This window comes from Arachis stenosperma, chromosome 9 (genome assembly GCF_014773155.1).
Source record: "Arachis stenosperma cultivar V10309 chromosome 9, arast.V10309.gnm1.PFL2, whole genome shotgun sequence".
Classification (NCBI taxonomy): Eukaryota; Viridiplantae; Streptophyta; class Magnoliopsida; order Fabales; family Fabaceae; genus Arachis; species Arachis stenosperma.
The window spans coordinates 128,683,331-128,698,294 of NC_080385.1; the positions used below are offsets into that span (position 1 = coordinate 128,683,331).

The 14,964-nt window shown below is 36.0% G+C and overlaps 1 protein-coding gene and 1 non-coding gene across 6 annotated transcripts in view; both read left to right on the forward strand.

Annotated features, from left to right (window-relative positions):
- Positions 1 to 403: 403 nt before the first annotated feature.
- Positions 404 to 511, forward strand: LOC130953566 (small nucleolar RNA R71). The gene has a single exon (XR_009075735.1). It is a non-coding gene; the product is annotated as a small nucleolar RNA R71 (small nucleolar RNA).
- An 11,970-nt stretch (positions 512 to 12,481) lies between these two features.
- The window catches only part of LOC130948450 (uncharacterized), a 32,705-nt gene continuing 30,222 nt past the window's right edge, over positions 12,482 to 14,964 (forward strand). For all 5 annotated transcript variants that reach the window (XR_009073057.1, XR_009073058.1, XR_009073060.1 and 2 more), the window contains exon 1: positions 12,482 to 12,971. Coding sequence is in view for 1 of the 5 variants with exons in the window: in XM_057877190.1 (XP_057733173.1) it covers positions 12,673 to 12,971 (299 nt within the window). In the remaining 4 variants the exon portion in view is untranslated. The remainder of the gene's footprint in view (positions 12,972 to 14,964) is intronic.

The window sequence follows — 14,964 nt, forward strand, 5'->3', positions numbered from 1 at the left end:
TACCATAGGGTTCTCCTAGGTAATTCACCTCTTCCATGGAAGGGTTCTCAGGATCATAGGCTTCTTCCTCAGATGAAGCATCCTTAGTACTGTTTGGTGCATTTTGCATTCCAGACAGACTTTGAGAAATCAAATTGACTTGTTGAGTCAATATTTTGTTCTGAGCCAATATGGCATTCAGAGCATCAATCTCAAGAACTCCTTTCTTCTGACCAGTCCCATTGTTCACAGGATTCCTTTCAGAAGTGTACATGAATTGGTTATTTGCAACCATTTCAATCAGTTCTTGAGCTTCTGCAGGCGTCTTCTTCAAATGAAGAGATCCTCCTGCAGAGCTATCCAAAGACATCTTGGATAGTTCAGAGAGACCATCATAGAAAATACCTATGATGCTCCATTCAGAAAGCATGTCTGAAGGACATCTCCTGATTAATTGTTTGTATCTTTCCCAAGCTTCATAGAGGGATTCTCCATCCTTTTGTCTAAAGGTTTGGACTTCCACTCTAAGCTTACTCCATCTTTGTGGTGGAAAGAATTTTGCCAAGAAGGCATTGACTAGCTTTTCCCAAGAGTCCAGGCTTTCTTTAGGTTGAGAATCCAACCATATTCTAGCCCTGTCTCTTACAGCAAAAGGGAATAGCATCAGCCTATAGACCTCAGGGTTAACCCCATTAGTCTTGACTGTGTCACAGATTTGCAAGAACTCAGCTAAAAACTGATGAGGATCTTCCATTGGAAGTCCATGGAACTTGCAATTCTGTTGTATTAGAGAAACTAATTGAGGCTTTAGCTCAAAGTTGTTTGCTCCAATGGCAGGGATAGAGATGCTTCTCCCATAGAAATCAGGAGTAGGTGCAGTAAAGTCACCAAGCACCTTCCTTGCATTGTTGGCATTGTTGTTGTTTTCGGCTGCCATGTCTTCTCCCTTGAAGAATTCGGTCAAGCCCTCTAAAGAGAGTTGTGCTTTGGCTTCTCTTAGCTTTCTCTTCAAGGTCCTTTCAGGTTCAGGATCAGCTTCAACAAGAATGCCTTTGTCTCTGCTTCTGCTCATAAGAAATAGAAAAAGAAGAAGAGAATGTGGAATCCTCTATGTCACAGTATAGAGATTCCTTGAAATGTCAGAGGAAAAGAGAAATAGTAAGAAGAAGGAGAAGGAGAATTCGAATTTTAATAGATAAAATTCGAATTGTGCATTTAGAAGGAGTAGTACTCCATAAATAGAAGGATGTGGGAAGGAGGGAAGAGAATTTTCGAAAATTCAATTAAAAAAATTTGAAAACATTTTGAAAAATGTTAATTGATTTTCGAAAATCAAAGTGGAAAAGAGATAAAGTGATTTTTGAAAAAGATTTTGAAATTAGAAATTAAAAAGATTTGATTGAGAACTATTTTGAAAAAGATGTGGTTAAAAAGATTTAATTGAAAAGTTATGGGTTTAAAAAGATGTGATTGAGAAGATATGATTTGAAAACATTTTTAAAAGATATGATTTGAAAACAATTTGAAAAGATATGATTTTGAAAATTGATGACTTGCCTAACAAGAAAAGATATGATTGAAACATTTAAACCTCTCTCAACAGAAAAGGCAACAATCTTGTGATGTTCAATCAAATCATTAATTGTTGGTAAGTATCTTTTTAAAAGGAAAGAAATTGAATTTGAAAACATTTGATTGAAAAGATTTGATTTGAAAAAGATTTGATTTGAAAAACTAAGAAAAATTGATTTTGAAAACAAAATCTTCCCCCTGGCACCATCCTGGCGTTAAACGCCCAGAATGGTATACATTCTGGCGTTTAACGCCCAAAATGCACCCCTTTTGGGCGTTAAACGCCCAACCAGGTGCCCTGGCTGGCGTTTAAACGCCAGTCTGCCTTCTTCACTGGGCATTTTTGAATGCTCAGCTTTTTCTGTATAATTCCTCTGCAGTTGGTTCTGAATCTTCAATTCCTTGTATCATTGACTTGAAAAGACTCAAATTAAAAATATTTTTTGGATTTTTCTATTAATCAAAATGCAACAAGAATCAAATAACAATGCATGCAAGACACCAAACTTAGCAGTTTGTGCACTACTGACACTAACAATATGAGAATGCATATGAGACACACAAAATACTTCAAGTCAATAGAATTCAAAGATCAAAACAAGAAATATATGCATGAATTCGAAAATTATAACAAAAACATGCATTTGACACTAAACTTAAGATGAGACTCTAGACTCAAACAAGAAACATAAAATCTTTTGGTCTTTTTATGGTTTTATAAATTTTTTTTTTTGTGTTTTTCGAAAATTAAGTGGAAAAAGGCATCAAAATTCTTAATGAGAATTCCAGGAATCAGTGCAATGCTAGTCTAAGACTCCGGTCCAGGAATTAGACATGGCTTCACAGCCAGCCAAGCTTCCAAGGAAAGCTTCGGTCCAAAACACTAGACATGACCAAAGGTCAGCCAAATCTTAGCAAATCACTGCTCCAAGAGCAAGATTGATACGAAATCAACAAGCTCTTGTGGTGATAAGTTGAAACCTCGGTCCAATCAGATTAGACATGGCTTCTCAGCCAGCCAGATTTCAACAAATCATCATGAAACTCTAGAATTCACCTTCAAGAATTTCGAAAAAAAAAATACCTAATCTAAGCAACAAGATGAACCGTCAGTTGTCCAGCCTAAACAATCCCGGGCAATAACACCAAGAACTTGATGTTGTTGCCGGATCTTGGCATCTGATGTTACCACAAGCTTGCTCAAAACATGAACAATCCCCGGCAACGGCGCCAAAAACTTGGTGCGCGAAATTGTGAACAATACTTTTTCACAACTCAAATAATCCCCGGTAATGGCTCCAAGAACTTGGTGCGCCTAATACCATGGCATTACACAACTTCGCACAACTAACCAGCAAGTGTACTGGGTCGTCCAAGTAATAAAACCTTACGTGAGTAAGGGTCGATCCCACGGAGATTGTTAGTATTGAAGCAAGCTATGGTCATCTTGTAAATCTTAGTCAGGCAGACTCAAATGTATATGATGATGATGAACGAAAATAACAGAAAAGGTAAAGATAGAGATACTTATGTATATCATTGGTGTATGAGCTTCAGACAAGTGTATGAAGATGCCTTCCCTTCCGTCTCTCTGCTTTCCTACAGTCTTCATCCAATCCTTCTTACTCCTTTCCATGGCAAACTTGTGTAGGGTCTCACTGTTGTCAGCAGCTACCTCCCATCCGCGCAGTGAAAGCTAATGCAGAGCACTCTGTCACAGTGCCGCCAATCACCGGTTTGGTTCCCTCCCCTACCGGAATAGAATCACTCTTTTGCGTCTGTCACTAACGCCCAGTAGGTTACAGGTTTGAAGCACGTCACAGTCATTCAGTCATTGAATCCTACTCAGAACACCACAGACAAGGTTAGACCTTCCGGATTCTCTTGAATGCCGCCATCAGTTCTTGTCTATACCACGAAGACTCTGATCTCATGGAATGGCTGGCTCGTTTGTCAGACGAGCACTCGGTTGTCAGGCGATCAACCATGCGTCATGCAATCAGAAATCCAAGAGATATTCACTAAAGCCTTGAATGCTTGTAGAACAAGAATGGTTGTCAGTCATCTTGTTCATAGGTTGAAGAACAAGTGATATCTTAGATAAAGAACAAGCGGAGTTGAATGGAAGAACAATAGTAATTGCATTAATACTCGAGGTACAGCAGAGCTCCACACCCTTAATCTATGGTGTGTAGAAACTCCACCGTTGAAAATACATAAGAACAAAGGTTAGGCATGGCCGAATGGCCAGCCTCCCAAAGGTCTAAGATAGCATAAAACAAAGATAGCTACTCAGATGTCGTCTCCAGACTCTCTGACTCAATAGTAAAAGGTCCTACTTATAGAAAACTATTACATAGATGAGTAAATGACATAAAAATCCACTTCCGGGCCCACTTGGTGTGTGCTTGGGCTGAGCAATCAAGGAAATTCGTGTAGAGACGTTTTCTGGAGTTAAACGCCAGCTCCCATGCCAGTTTGGGCGTTTAACTCCAACTTTTAATCCTGTTCCGGCGTTTAACGCTGGAATTTCTGAGGCCGGATTGCTTCGCGGGTTTGGGCCATCAAATCTTGGATAAAGTATGGACTATTATATATTGCTGGAAAGCCCTGGATGTCTACTTTCCAACGCCGTTGAGAGCGCGCCAATTGGGCTTCTGTAGCTCCAGAAAATCCACTTCGAGTGCAGGGAGGTCAGAATCCAACAGCATCTGCAGTCCTTTTTGGTCTCTGAATCAGATTTTTGCTCAAGTCCCTCAATTTCAGCCAGAAAATACCTGAAATCACAGAAAAACACACAAACTCATAGTAAAGTCCAGAAAAGTGAATTTTAAATAAAAACTAATAAAAATATACTAAAATCTAACTAAAAGATATCAAAAACATACTAAAAACAATGCCAAAAAGTATACAAATTATCCGCTCATCACTGTGATATCACATTGTCGATTCAACTGCAAATCCGACACATCTCCATGGAGATGTCGCCTTTTAGTCACGAATAAATGGGAACCCTCTGGTATATCGTGCCTGGCACAAAGTCCAGGATATATTGCCTGCACACTCTTATAATCTGAAAGTATGCGAGCGGGATACTCTGCCATAGACCTCACATCTCAATGTAAGCAAGACTAACCACTGCCTTTATGCTGCCGCCGCAACCTCGATAGGCAGGATTCACCTACTGTCCCTGCCAGGGGCATAGCGTCTCAACAGTCTCAATATAAAATAATATATCAGTGGTTTTAAGAAATCATTTTCAATACTCAGTAAAGCCATCATTCCACTCTGAGTCCTTGACTCGTCTCAAACACCATCAATCTGTATCTCCACAACTCATTAGCTTAAACATCATTACAGTACTCTGCCATCACACTCAACTAATCCATCCTCAATACTCCAAAAACCTAAGGCTCTATCTTCTAAACTTTTGCCAGAAAAATATCTAGTTAAACTCACTTAGGGTATTCTCTATGTTTCAAGGCCTGAAAACAAGTTAGGACACCCTAGATAAGCATTACGAAAGTTTACAAGCTTGTCGGGACGGTAAAACCGTTAATAACAAGATTTTCATTAAAAAACGGGGCAGTGTGCGTACGCATAGAGGTGTGCATACGCATAGAAGGCAAAATTTTCCTTGTTGAGTGCATGCACAGAAAGGTGTGAATGCATCCAATAGAAGGCCCTTCCCAGCACGTGTGTGCGCATGATGCTGTGCGTACCCATAACTTGCAAATTTTGCACTGTGTGTATGCACACCAGAGTGTGCTAGCGCTCCCAACAGTAGGCATCTCACTGTGTGTGCGTGCGCACCGCAGTGTGCGTACGCATGATGATGAGGAATTTATCGTCGATCTAGATTTTCACAAAATAGAATTCCGTTGTTGAAAGTATAGTCTAGACTGACAATTAATTCCCAAATCAAATGTTTTAAATCCAAATTATAATAACTGAGATCAAGAGTAATTCAACCTTAGGTCATCTTCCCTAGGAGTTACAATTAAGTGTTTTTATTGGCTATGAGAGAGAGCATGGGGATTTGTGAATGCAAGAGAGAAGCAAGAAATTAAAATGCAAGAAATGTAAATAATCATGTAAGGAATTAAAGGAAGGAAATTAAAAGCAATGAAATTGGAAATTAAGTGCTAAAAGGGGCTATTGGTGATAATTGGGGAATTAAGGATTCCTATCCTAGTTGTGGACCACAAACATGGCAATTGTGTGGAATAAATCCAAACTAGTCAATCCTCCTTGAGAATTAGTCAAAAGAGCGTAATTGATCTCAATCCATAAGTCCTAGCTAACTCACTAATTACTCAGTGAAAGACTAGCATCAATAGAAACCAAACAAATTAACTATTCTCACACAATGCATAACGGACATTCACAACTCAATTCCACCCAAACACCCAATTTCTCAACCAAGAGTGAGAAAACTTAACATGCAAGAAATTAAAAGTCAAAAGCAATAAATGTCAAAGCAAGTAAAATGCAAGGAAAGGAAACTTCAAATGCAAGAAAACATCTTGGCATGTAATTGAGAGCTAAGGTTACCTATCCTAGCCATTGATAAACCACTATTTTATAGTTTATATTGTGTTTAATTGTGTGGTTTTGTCATGATCTTTACCCACTTATTCATCAATTTAGCATGCATTTAGATTTCCTTCTTGAATTTATTACATGTTTGAAAATTGCTTCCTAGAGACTTTAATTATTTAATTTTAATTCTCCTTTATTCCATTCGATGCCGTAATTTGTGTGTCAAGTGTCTCAGGCTTTATAGGGCATGAATGAGACGGAGATTGGAGAGGAAGCTAGCAAAAATGGAAGGAACACAAGAATTGAAGGAGATAACCAGCGAAAAGTGACGCGGTCGCATGGCTCACGCGACCGCGCGAAGGAGCGTAAATCGCAGTGACGCGGCCGCATGGCTTGCGCGGCCGCGCGGATTGGAAAGCATAAGCGACGCGGTAGCTTGGACGACGCGAACGCGCGTGAAGAGGAAAAGCGCCAGCGACGCGTCCGCATGGACGACGCAATCGCGTGACATGCGCGATCTGCATAAACTGCAGAATCTGAAACCAGCGACTTTGGACCCTGTTTCGGCCCAGTTTTCGGCCCAGAACAGCAGACTAGAGTCAGAGAATATGCAGAAACAACGGGGACACATTCATTGAGTAGTTTTAGATCTAGTTTTTCACTCTCTTATGTTTTTCTCTCTAGTTTTTAGAATTTTAATTTTCAATTGGTCTTAGCATTGGAACATTGGGAAGAGTCATTTCCTCATCAAGACTTCATCATTCTAGTTTGTTCTCTTAACTTGGTTTTATTCTTCCATGTTCTTTGTTTTGCTCAATTTTGTCATTAAGATATTTTTATGATTAATTAATGCAAGGATTATTTCATTTTAATTTAATTTCCATTCCAATAATCATGTCTTCTTTTAATTCCCTTTCATATGCCATGGATTTTTTATTTACAATGAGTGAGTAGTTTCATTACTTGATGGGGAGTTGATTAAAAAGGAACTCTTGAGTTGGAAGGATTGGAAGAAAAATTTGTAATTGGGTTGAATGTTGGATTGCTATCCTGTCACCGACGCCAATCCCTTTGAACTAAGTGGGTTGCAACTTGTGAACAGATCTGGCATTTCCACTTGTTTGACTTTCTCTTACCTAGTAAGAGATAACCAAACGGAACAACTATTAATTATAAATTAATCTTACAATCACACCATCAATGATAGAGATTCTAACCAATCAATTCCCAGTCAAGGTCTTTTATTTTTATTATTTAAAATTCCTCAATTTAATTCCCAATTTACTTAGCTCAACTCTTTTTGGAATATCTGATTAATAAAACAGCACACTTTTCTGCAACTCGTTGGGAGACGACCTAGGACTTAAAACTCCCAGTAATTTTAATTTAAACTTTCAGTGACATTTTTCTAAATTGATAGGCAGATTTTCGGTGAGTTAAGAACTATACTTTCAACGTAACCATTTTAATAAATTTTTAATTCACCAGCTTCTGCACTCCATCAGCCATCGACCACAAACACATGATGATTATGAAGAGTTAATCCTACTTAGTCAACCTTACATCGAAGATAAGTCAAGTAGGCATAGTTGATTTCAATCCCTAAGTCCTATGTCAACACTAATGGGTCACATAGAGTCAAGGGAGACCGAATCAACTAACTACTCTAATGTATCAAACAAGAATGGACATCAATGACTCAAGGATCACCAAAACCAACAATTTCAAGCCAAGAGTAAAGAAAAACTAAATAGAAACTAAGCCAAGCATTTTATCAAACACTTGGTGTGCATGAAAATAAAATAACATTAAATTGCATTAAAATAAATTCCAAAGCTACCAAAGCAAGAGAATAACAATAACAACTAAAGAAAGCAATAAATGACAGGGAAAAATAAATTTGCATTAATTAAGATTAAAATAACAAGAGTGTGCATAACCATAAAAATGACAAAATAAAGAAAATAACAAGAGAAATGAAGAAGAACAAAGATGCAACAACAATAAATGACAAAGAAAAGTAAATGAAAACAAGAATTAGAAGTAGAAATTACAAGAAATTAAACTAAAGAACCCTAATTCTAGAGAGAGGGTTTTAGAAATTACAAGAAATTAGTAAGTATCTTTAAACCTAATTTCCCCCCGCCCCCTCTTCATTCCTCTTCACTTTGGCCTTAAATAGCTTCAAAAAATGAGTTGGACTGGGTTTTGGAGGCCCAGAATTCACCCCCAGCGATTTGCATTAATGACCTCACGCATATGCATGCGTGCATACGCACGACCTACGATGAGTACGCACAGTTGGCAGAATTCCTATCGTGCGTACGCACGACATTTGGTGCGTACGAATCCTTGCACGAAGTCACCGTTGTGCGTACGCACGCATCACTGTGCGTACGCACCTTTGCAGCAGCTTCCAAACTTCATTTTCTTCATGATTTCTCCCTTTTACATGCTTTTCTCTTCACTTCTTCCATCCCATACTTGCCTTGGAAACCTGAAATCACTCAACAAATACATCAAGGTACCAAATGGGATTAAAGTGAATTAATTTTTAGCTATTTTAAGTCCTAAAAAGCATGTTTTCACACTCAAAAGCATGCTATTTAGATGAATAAATGTGGGTTTTTGTGATGAAATCCACTCAAATCAAACCAAAATATATCGTAAAATATGGACTCATCAACGCACGTTTTCAAAAATTTATAGGGTGTGCATGTACAAAAGGCTGTGCATACGCACAAGTCAAAATATAGCCACTGTTCAGAGCACACGCATAGCAGTGTGCGTGCGCACATAAACCAAAAATCACAAATTCTGCAACATCACAGTATTCATATTTTTTACACCAACTTCCAACGATCATATCTTTTACTACAAAATTATGATGTCTACAAAATCTATACCGTTTTAAAGATCCTTGAATTATCTTTAATTTGATACAAAAATCATTCAATTTTAAAAACGATAGCTCAAGATGTGATCTGTCAAAGTTTACCAAAAATCTATTTTTACCAAAAATCTCTAAACCTCAATTTTACCAAACTCTCAATCCAAATTCACTTATTCCACATTCAAAATAAGCCTAAAGTACCTAAATCATATTCATACACCTTTTATTCATTTCATAACTTAGCAACACATAAAATGACCCATTCCATACACCAAATTCTACTTGTAAACTCAATTCTCAACAATTTACATCACAAAATATCATTCTACCATCCTCTATCAATTTCAACAAACCTCATCATTCATCAACAATCCTCAAAATCATCATTATCCAAATCCCACATCATACATCAATGTTATCATTCACCATAATCACCAAAATTATCTAATTCATCATACATCACAATTATCAACAATCAACTTCAATCCTATCCTATGGTCCACTAGCCTAAGTGTCCAGAAATATTACATATTACATAGAGAAAATGAAACCATACCTTGGCCGATTCCCAATATGTGCAAAATACCAAAATTGAGTCCAAACCAAGCTTTCAACCAAATCAAATCACCAATCTCACCTTCAAAGCTCCAAATCAACTCCAACAATTGCAAGAATTCAACTAAAACCATATCAATTATCACAAATCAACATAGAGTTACCAAAATCACAATTTCACAAAGTAAACAGTTTCCTTACCTTTCACGATGGTGTTTGGCGCACAAACCACCAATAGCCCAACCTTAAATACCACCTAATCAATCAAAACACAAAAATTCACTCAAAATTAAAACCTAAATTTTCGAATTTCTTATGGCAGAGAAGAGGAGAGAAAATTTTGAGATCTTACCTACATAAATTAGATGGAACTAACGGGCTCAGCGAGAGTTTCGTGTAGCCGCTGACGGAACGCGAATTGGAGTACCATAGCTCGAGATATGGCCACCAGAAGAGAGGAGTGAATAGTAACTTCTCCCTTTCTCCTCTCAACTCGTGCAGCTGCCCAAACCCTTATGTGTGGGTGTTTATGGCTGAAAGGGTCCATTAATAAGTGTTATATATGTTGGGCTTGGGCCTAACTTGGCTTTGATCCAACCCGTTAGCATTTTTGGCCCATTTGCCCCAACTTTGGGTCAAACCTTTTAAATTAGGTAAGTTGAGGATGAAGGGTTTCCTCTCTTATTGCGAAAGACAAGTTTAAGGTTGAGGATTCTCTCTCTTGTTGCATCAGGGATTGGATAGAAGGTTAAGGATTCCCTTCGATTCAATTTTCAACTGTGGTAAGGACGATGGTTTCGATATTGATTGTGATTATGATTGAAAAGTGTAGCGAAAACTATATCCCAAGAGTGTGTCAGACACCATATCTCAAGAGTGTGGCGGGCACTATATCCCTGATAGCACATTTCTCTCTAGTTGCAAGGTGGAAATGCACACTCTTTCGTATGTGAAAAGATATACTCCTTCATAATTTCTCCAAGATAAGGGGAAAAGACACCCTCCTTTGTTTATATTCCTTCTGAAGATGCACAACCGAGAGGTCATGTCCGAGTTAGCTACCGAATGTGTCGGGTCTAGCAGTTTAACTGACAAGTGAGCTCACAGCCAATAGGACAAGCCTATATTATGTGCATTTATTTGATATTATTTGAGTGTGCATAACTATTTTGGTTTGTCTAACTGACTTTCTGTTAACTGTTAAATGTACTATTTGTTGTAATTTCTCTTTAGTTGTATTTGTTTTGTACTTCTTATTGTTTGTGTACAATTTCACAATTCAGACTTGAGACTTGGAATTAATGGTGATTATGACTATGTGAATGAATGAGATCGTTGGTAGTTCAGAGCATGTTAAAATTAGCAATTAACTCTGTATAGATTTTTTTGTGATTGAAATTACCGAACTGAATACTGAACCGAGTAACTGGATATTGGGAGTAAAGATGAGAATATATTGGAAATGATTGAGGTTAGAGGTAATTGATAACGTTGAGACTTTAGCAAATTGACCCAGTTGGGATTAGTTAAAATCCTGGACTTGAACTTCTGTGAAGTTGGAGAATTACGATTGCCTAGTGGGTTCATATCTCTTTATATAGTCTTTATTTGCAACTATTACCCTACTGGAAACCTTCGCATTCTCACCCATCGTAGTTTTTCTATTTTTCAAATTCAAGGCGTGATGCACCACGATGAGTGTGTGGAATTCTGTTTGGGGAAATGAAGGAGATTCTTTTGAAGTTCATTTTTATTTATTTAGAGTTTTCTCCACTTTTGAAATCTTTTTTGTATATTCATATTAGAAGTTTTTATTTGGAGAAACATGAATATTCTGGTGTAATATTCTAGCCGGCTTTTTCTTTGCTGGTCGAGACTAATAATTATTAAATATCTTATTTCAGAACTTATGTACCTATATATATATATATATATATATATATATATATATATAAACATGTTTTGCTTCTCTATACGATGTTCACTTGCGTTAACATGATTCCAATGTGATTAATGGCTGTCAATTGTTTAAAAATTTTTTTCACATGCTCCTAGTTATATTATTATTCTTCAAATATTATATATGTATCTTCCTTTTAGGTATCATAATGTCTCGCCACATTTAATTTACGATTTAATCATAAAGTTGTGTGTGGTAGGGTGTTACAGAAAGTTTGAAGAGTGAAGACAACATGCTTTTCTATGGTTGCTCTTATCTGAAGTTTTGTAATAGGATTTTTTATCATTGTAAAATAGTGAAATAAGTATATGTATGATTAAGTTTAATGTAAATTCTAATTCTTAGAACTCAAATAATATATGCAATCACATTCAGGGACGGATCCAAGGAGAGACAAGCATAGGCTTTGCCCCCGTCTTTTTTTGAACAAAAATTAATAATTTTAAGCATATAAAGTTATTATATACTATATAATTTTATTTTTTATTCAAAAATAGAGTAAGTAATTGTCTTATATAAATAATTAAATTATTAAACTCAAAAACAAGTAATAATCCTTAAATTGAAAAAAATATTATTGTCAATCACTTTTGGATTAAATAAATTTTTAAATCTTTTAAAATTTAAACTTTTGTTTTTAAATATTTTTTCTCTTAATTTTTACACCTATTATCATATAAAAATACTTTAATATTTATAATAACTAAAACAATGTTTATATATTATAGTACATACATAAAAATAAATTATTTTAAAATTGTCTACTTTTCCCATGATATAAAAATTGTAACATATTAAGTAAATTCATTTAAATGATTATATTTTTATATTTTATACACAAATATATTTTAATTACGTATAACAAAATTATTAGAACAACTTATTTATATTATTTTATAGTATTTTTTATTATATGAAACATAAAAATATAATTTATTGTCATAATAATACACTATAAGAGAACCGGCGCTTAGCAGCGACAAATTGCCTGCGTCTCGCCAGACCACCACAAAGTGATGGAGAAGTAACGGTTCTTGTAGCGGATTTTGTGTCCGTCAAAGACCGGTCAGCATAGCTGCGGTTTTGTGCCTCAACCACTCCAAATTACATAAAGCTCAAATTGACATATAGAACCAAAATTGGAGGAAGTCAGATCCAATTTCCCTCGTTTATGCGCGAACCCAAAAGGGGGAAAAGACGCCAATCACCAGGTTTAAGACTCACTCCCATGGTATACATGCCGTCCATCAGCTACAACCGCTATATCGTTCCAGGTCACAGATCTTCTCAAGCTGCCTCATATCTCCCGCGCACGAAAGGAAGGTGGAGAGGCACGTCCGTTGTTCGTCCCTCCGCCATGCACGTCTCGGTGTCGTCGCGTGGCTTCCCAGCCTCCCCGGTATCGTCATCCTCAACCTTTCCCTGTACCCTGTTGTGCGCCGCTCGAACGCACCCTCTCCTCGCTTCTAGGTTTGCTTTCTCCCATTTTCTTGCTCTTTCAATTTCATCTTGTGTCCTATATCTTTGTTTGAACTGAATAATTTTGATTGTTAATCGAATCTATGTGCACCAAATTCATTTACCCATCAGTTCCCAATTTAGTTCCTAATCTGGTTCGAACCCTAGTCTCAATTTAATTGTTCCCAATCCCTTGCTGAAAATATAAGAGTGATAACGGCTGCACTGTGTTGTTTGGATGTTAGGGTAGCTGTATAGTTTAAATTGATAATTAAAACCACCCAAAGCTATGTGATTAGTACCAATTATCTAAGAGTACTCGCAGGTTTTCCATCTGTGGTAGGTCAATAGAGCAAGAAACCAAGTGAAAAACTTTTACTAAGAAAGATACAAGAAAAAACAAAACAGAATTAGAGTTATAAAAACAGAGTTCTGTGTTCTCTTTTTTTTTCCTGCTGATTGTGTTTTTAGTCACATGAAACTGTTAGATATAATCATGATTGGATTGACAGAATTGTTAAAATGCACCATATTTGCAATGAGCTATATCTAAATGTAGTCTAATATCTAAGATCATGTGTGCTCTTTGTTAGCATTTGTAGCAAAATTCCACCATGGCTAAGTTTATGTATGTAAGTGTGTTTTCCTTTGTAAGCAGTGTGACTTTGAATTGTGTCCACATAACTATAATTCTGGCTGTGAATTGAGTATATTTTTCTGCAATTTTTATCTTAAAATATAACATGTTTAATTATACTAAGACAAATATTAATTTTCATAGAGAAACTAAAAGTAAATCTGGTTTTACATACACTTATATAGAATAATAAAGATCAGAAAACAGATTACACAACTAAAACTAGATCAATAATCTCCTTAGAAAAATCTAAAAAATATGCCATGCATAGATAGACAAATTGAAAAAAAAATGAAATTGCACGAACCTACAAAATCCCGCTTCTCTTGTAGTGCAAGCATAAATATGTAATTGTGAATGTTTTTTAAATTCATGAAGATTAAACCAAGAGTTGCATTGAAAAAAAGAAGCAAGGTTCTCAAAAAATCGGTTGGTTAACATTATATACACCTCCTATAGAAACGTCAGTCCACCTAATAATACATGCAAAATTCTGGTTTAAGCCAAAGCTAATTTAATTATAAGCCACAAAAAATGATTGCAAATAGAATCCAAATAGGACGGTTGTTGCTAAAAATCTGTTTAATTACCCCTTATAGTACTTTAATTTTGATAAATTTTGATTTATGCTCAAGAAGCAAGTAAACTAATTAATTAAGTGGGATTATTATTAAGATTGGCCACCCAATAAAACAACATCAACCACAGTGCTAATTATTATGTAGTGCTAATTTTATTTAGAGAAAAGGATAAACTGATTTTTGACTTTTTAATTTGTGGATATTTAAATTTTTGAAAATTTAAAAATATATTTAAGTCTCTAACCTCTTTAAAATTTGGATATATTGATCTTTGATTCTAATTTTTCCCAATTTTGGTTTAAACCCTTGCCCCAATTTAATTTGTTTGGTATCAAGTGATTAAGACAATCTTGACTATCATGTTTTATTTAGATGTACTTTTTAGTTTTTATTTTTCCTTCTTCAAGAAGGACAGATTTCCTAAATATACTTTGAGGACCACATCTTTTCTTTTTCCAAGTCTCTTTTTCCTAAAACAGAGTTTTGTGTTCTCTTTTTTTTTCTTGTTGATTGTGTTTTCAGTACATGAAACTGTTAGGTACAACCATGATTGGGTTGATTTAATTGTTAAAATGCATAAGATTTGCAATGAACTATATCTATAAAGCATGGCTTTCCTACCTCTCAACATGTCCGAGAAAGAAAGTCATATATAATGAACATGATCTTTACAAATGCTAGGCATCTAATAACATAAAACTTGCTTGTTAAAATACTTTTCATTTAAGGTGTGAGCATTACGCTCTGTTCTCCAACAAAAAAATTCAAATGGTGGCGTATGCTGTAG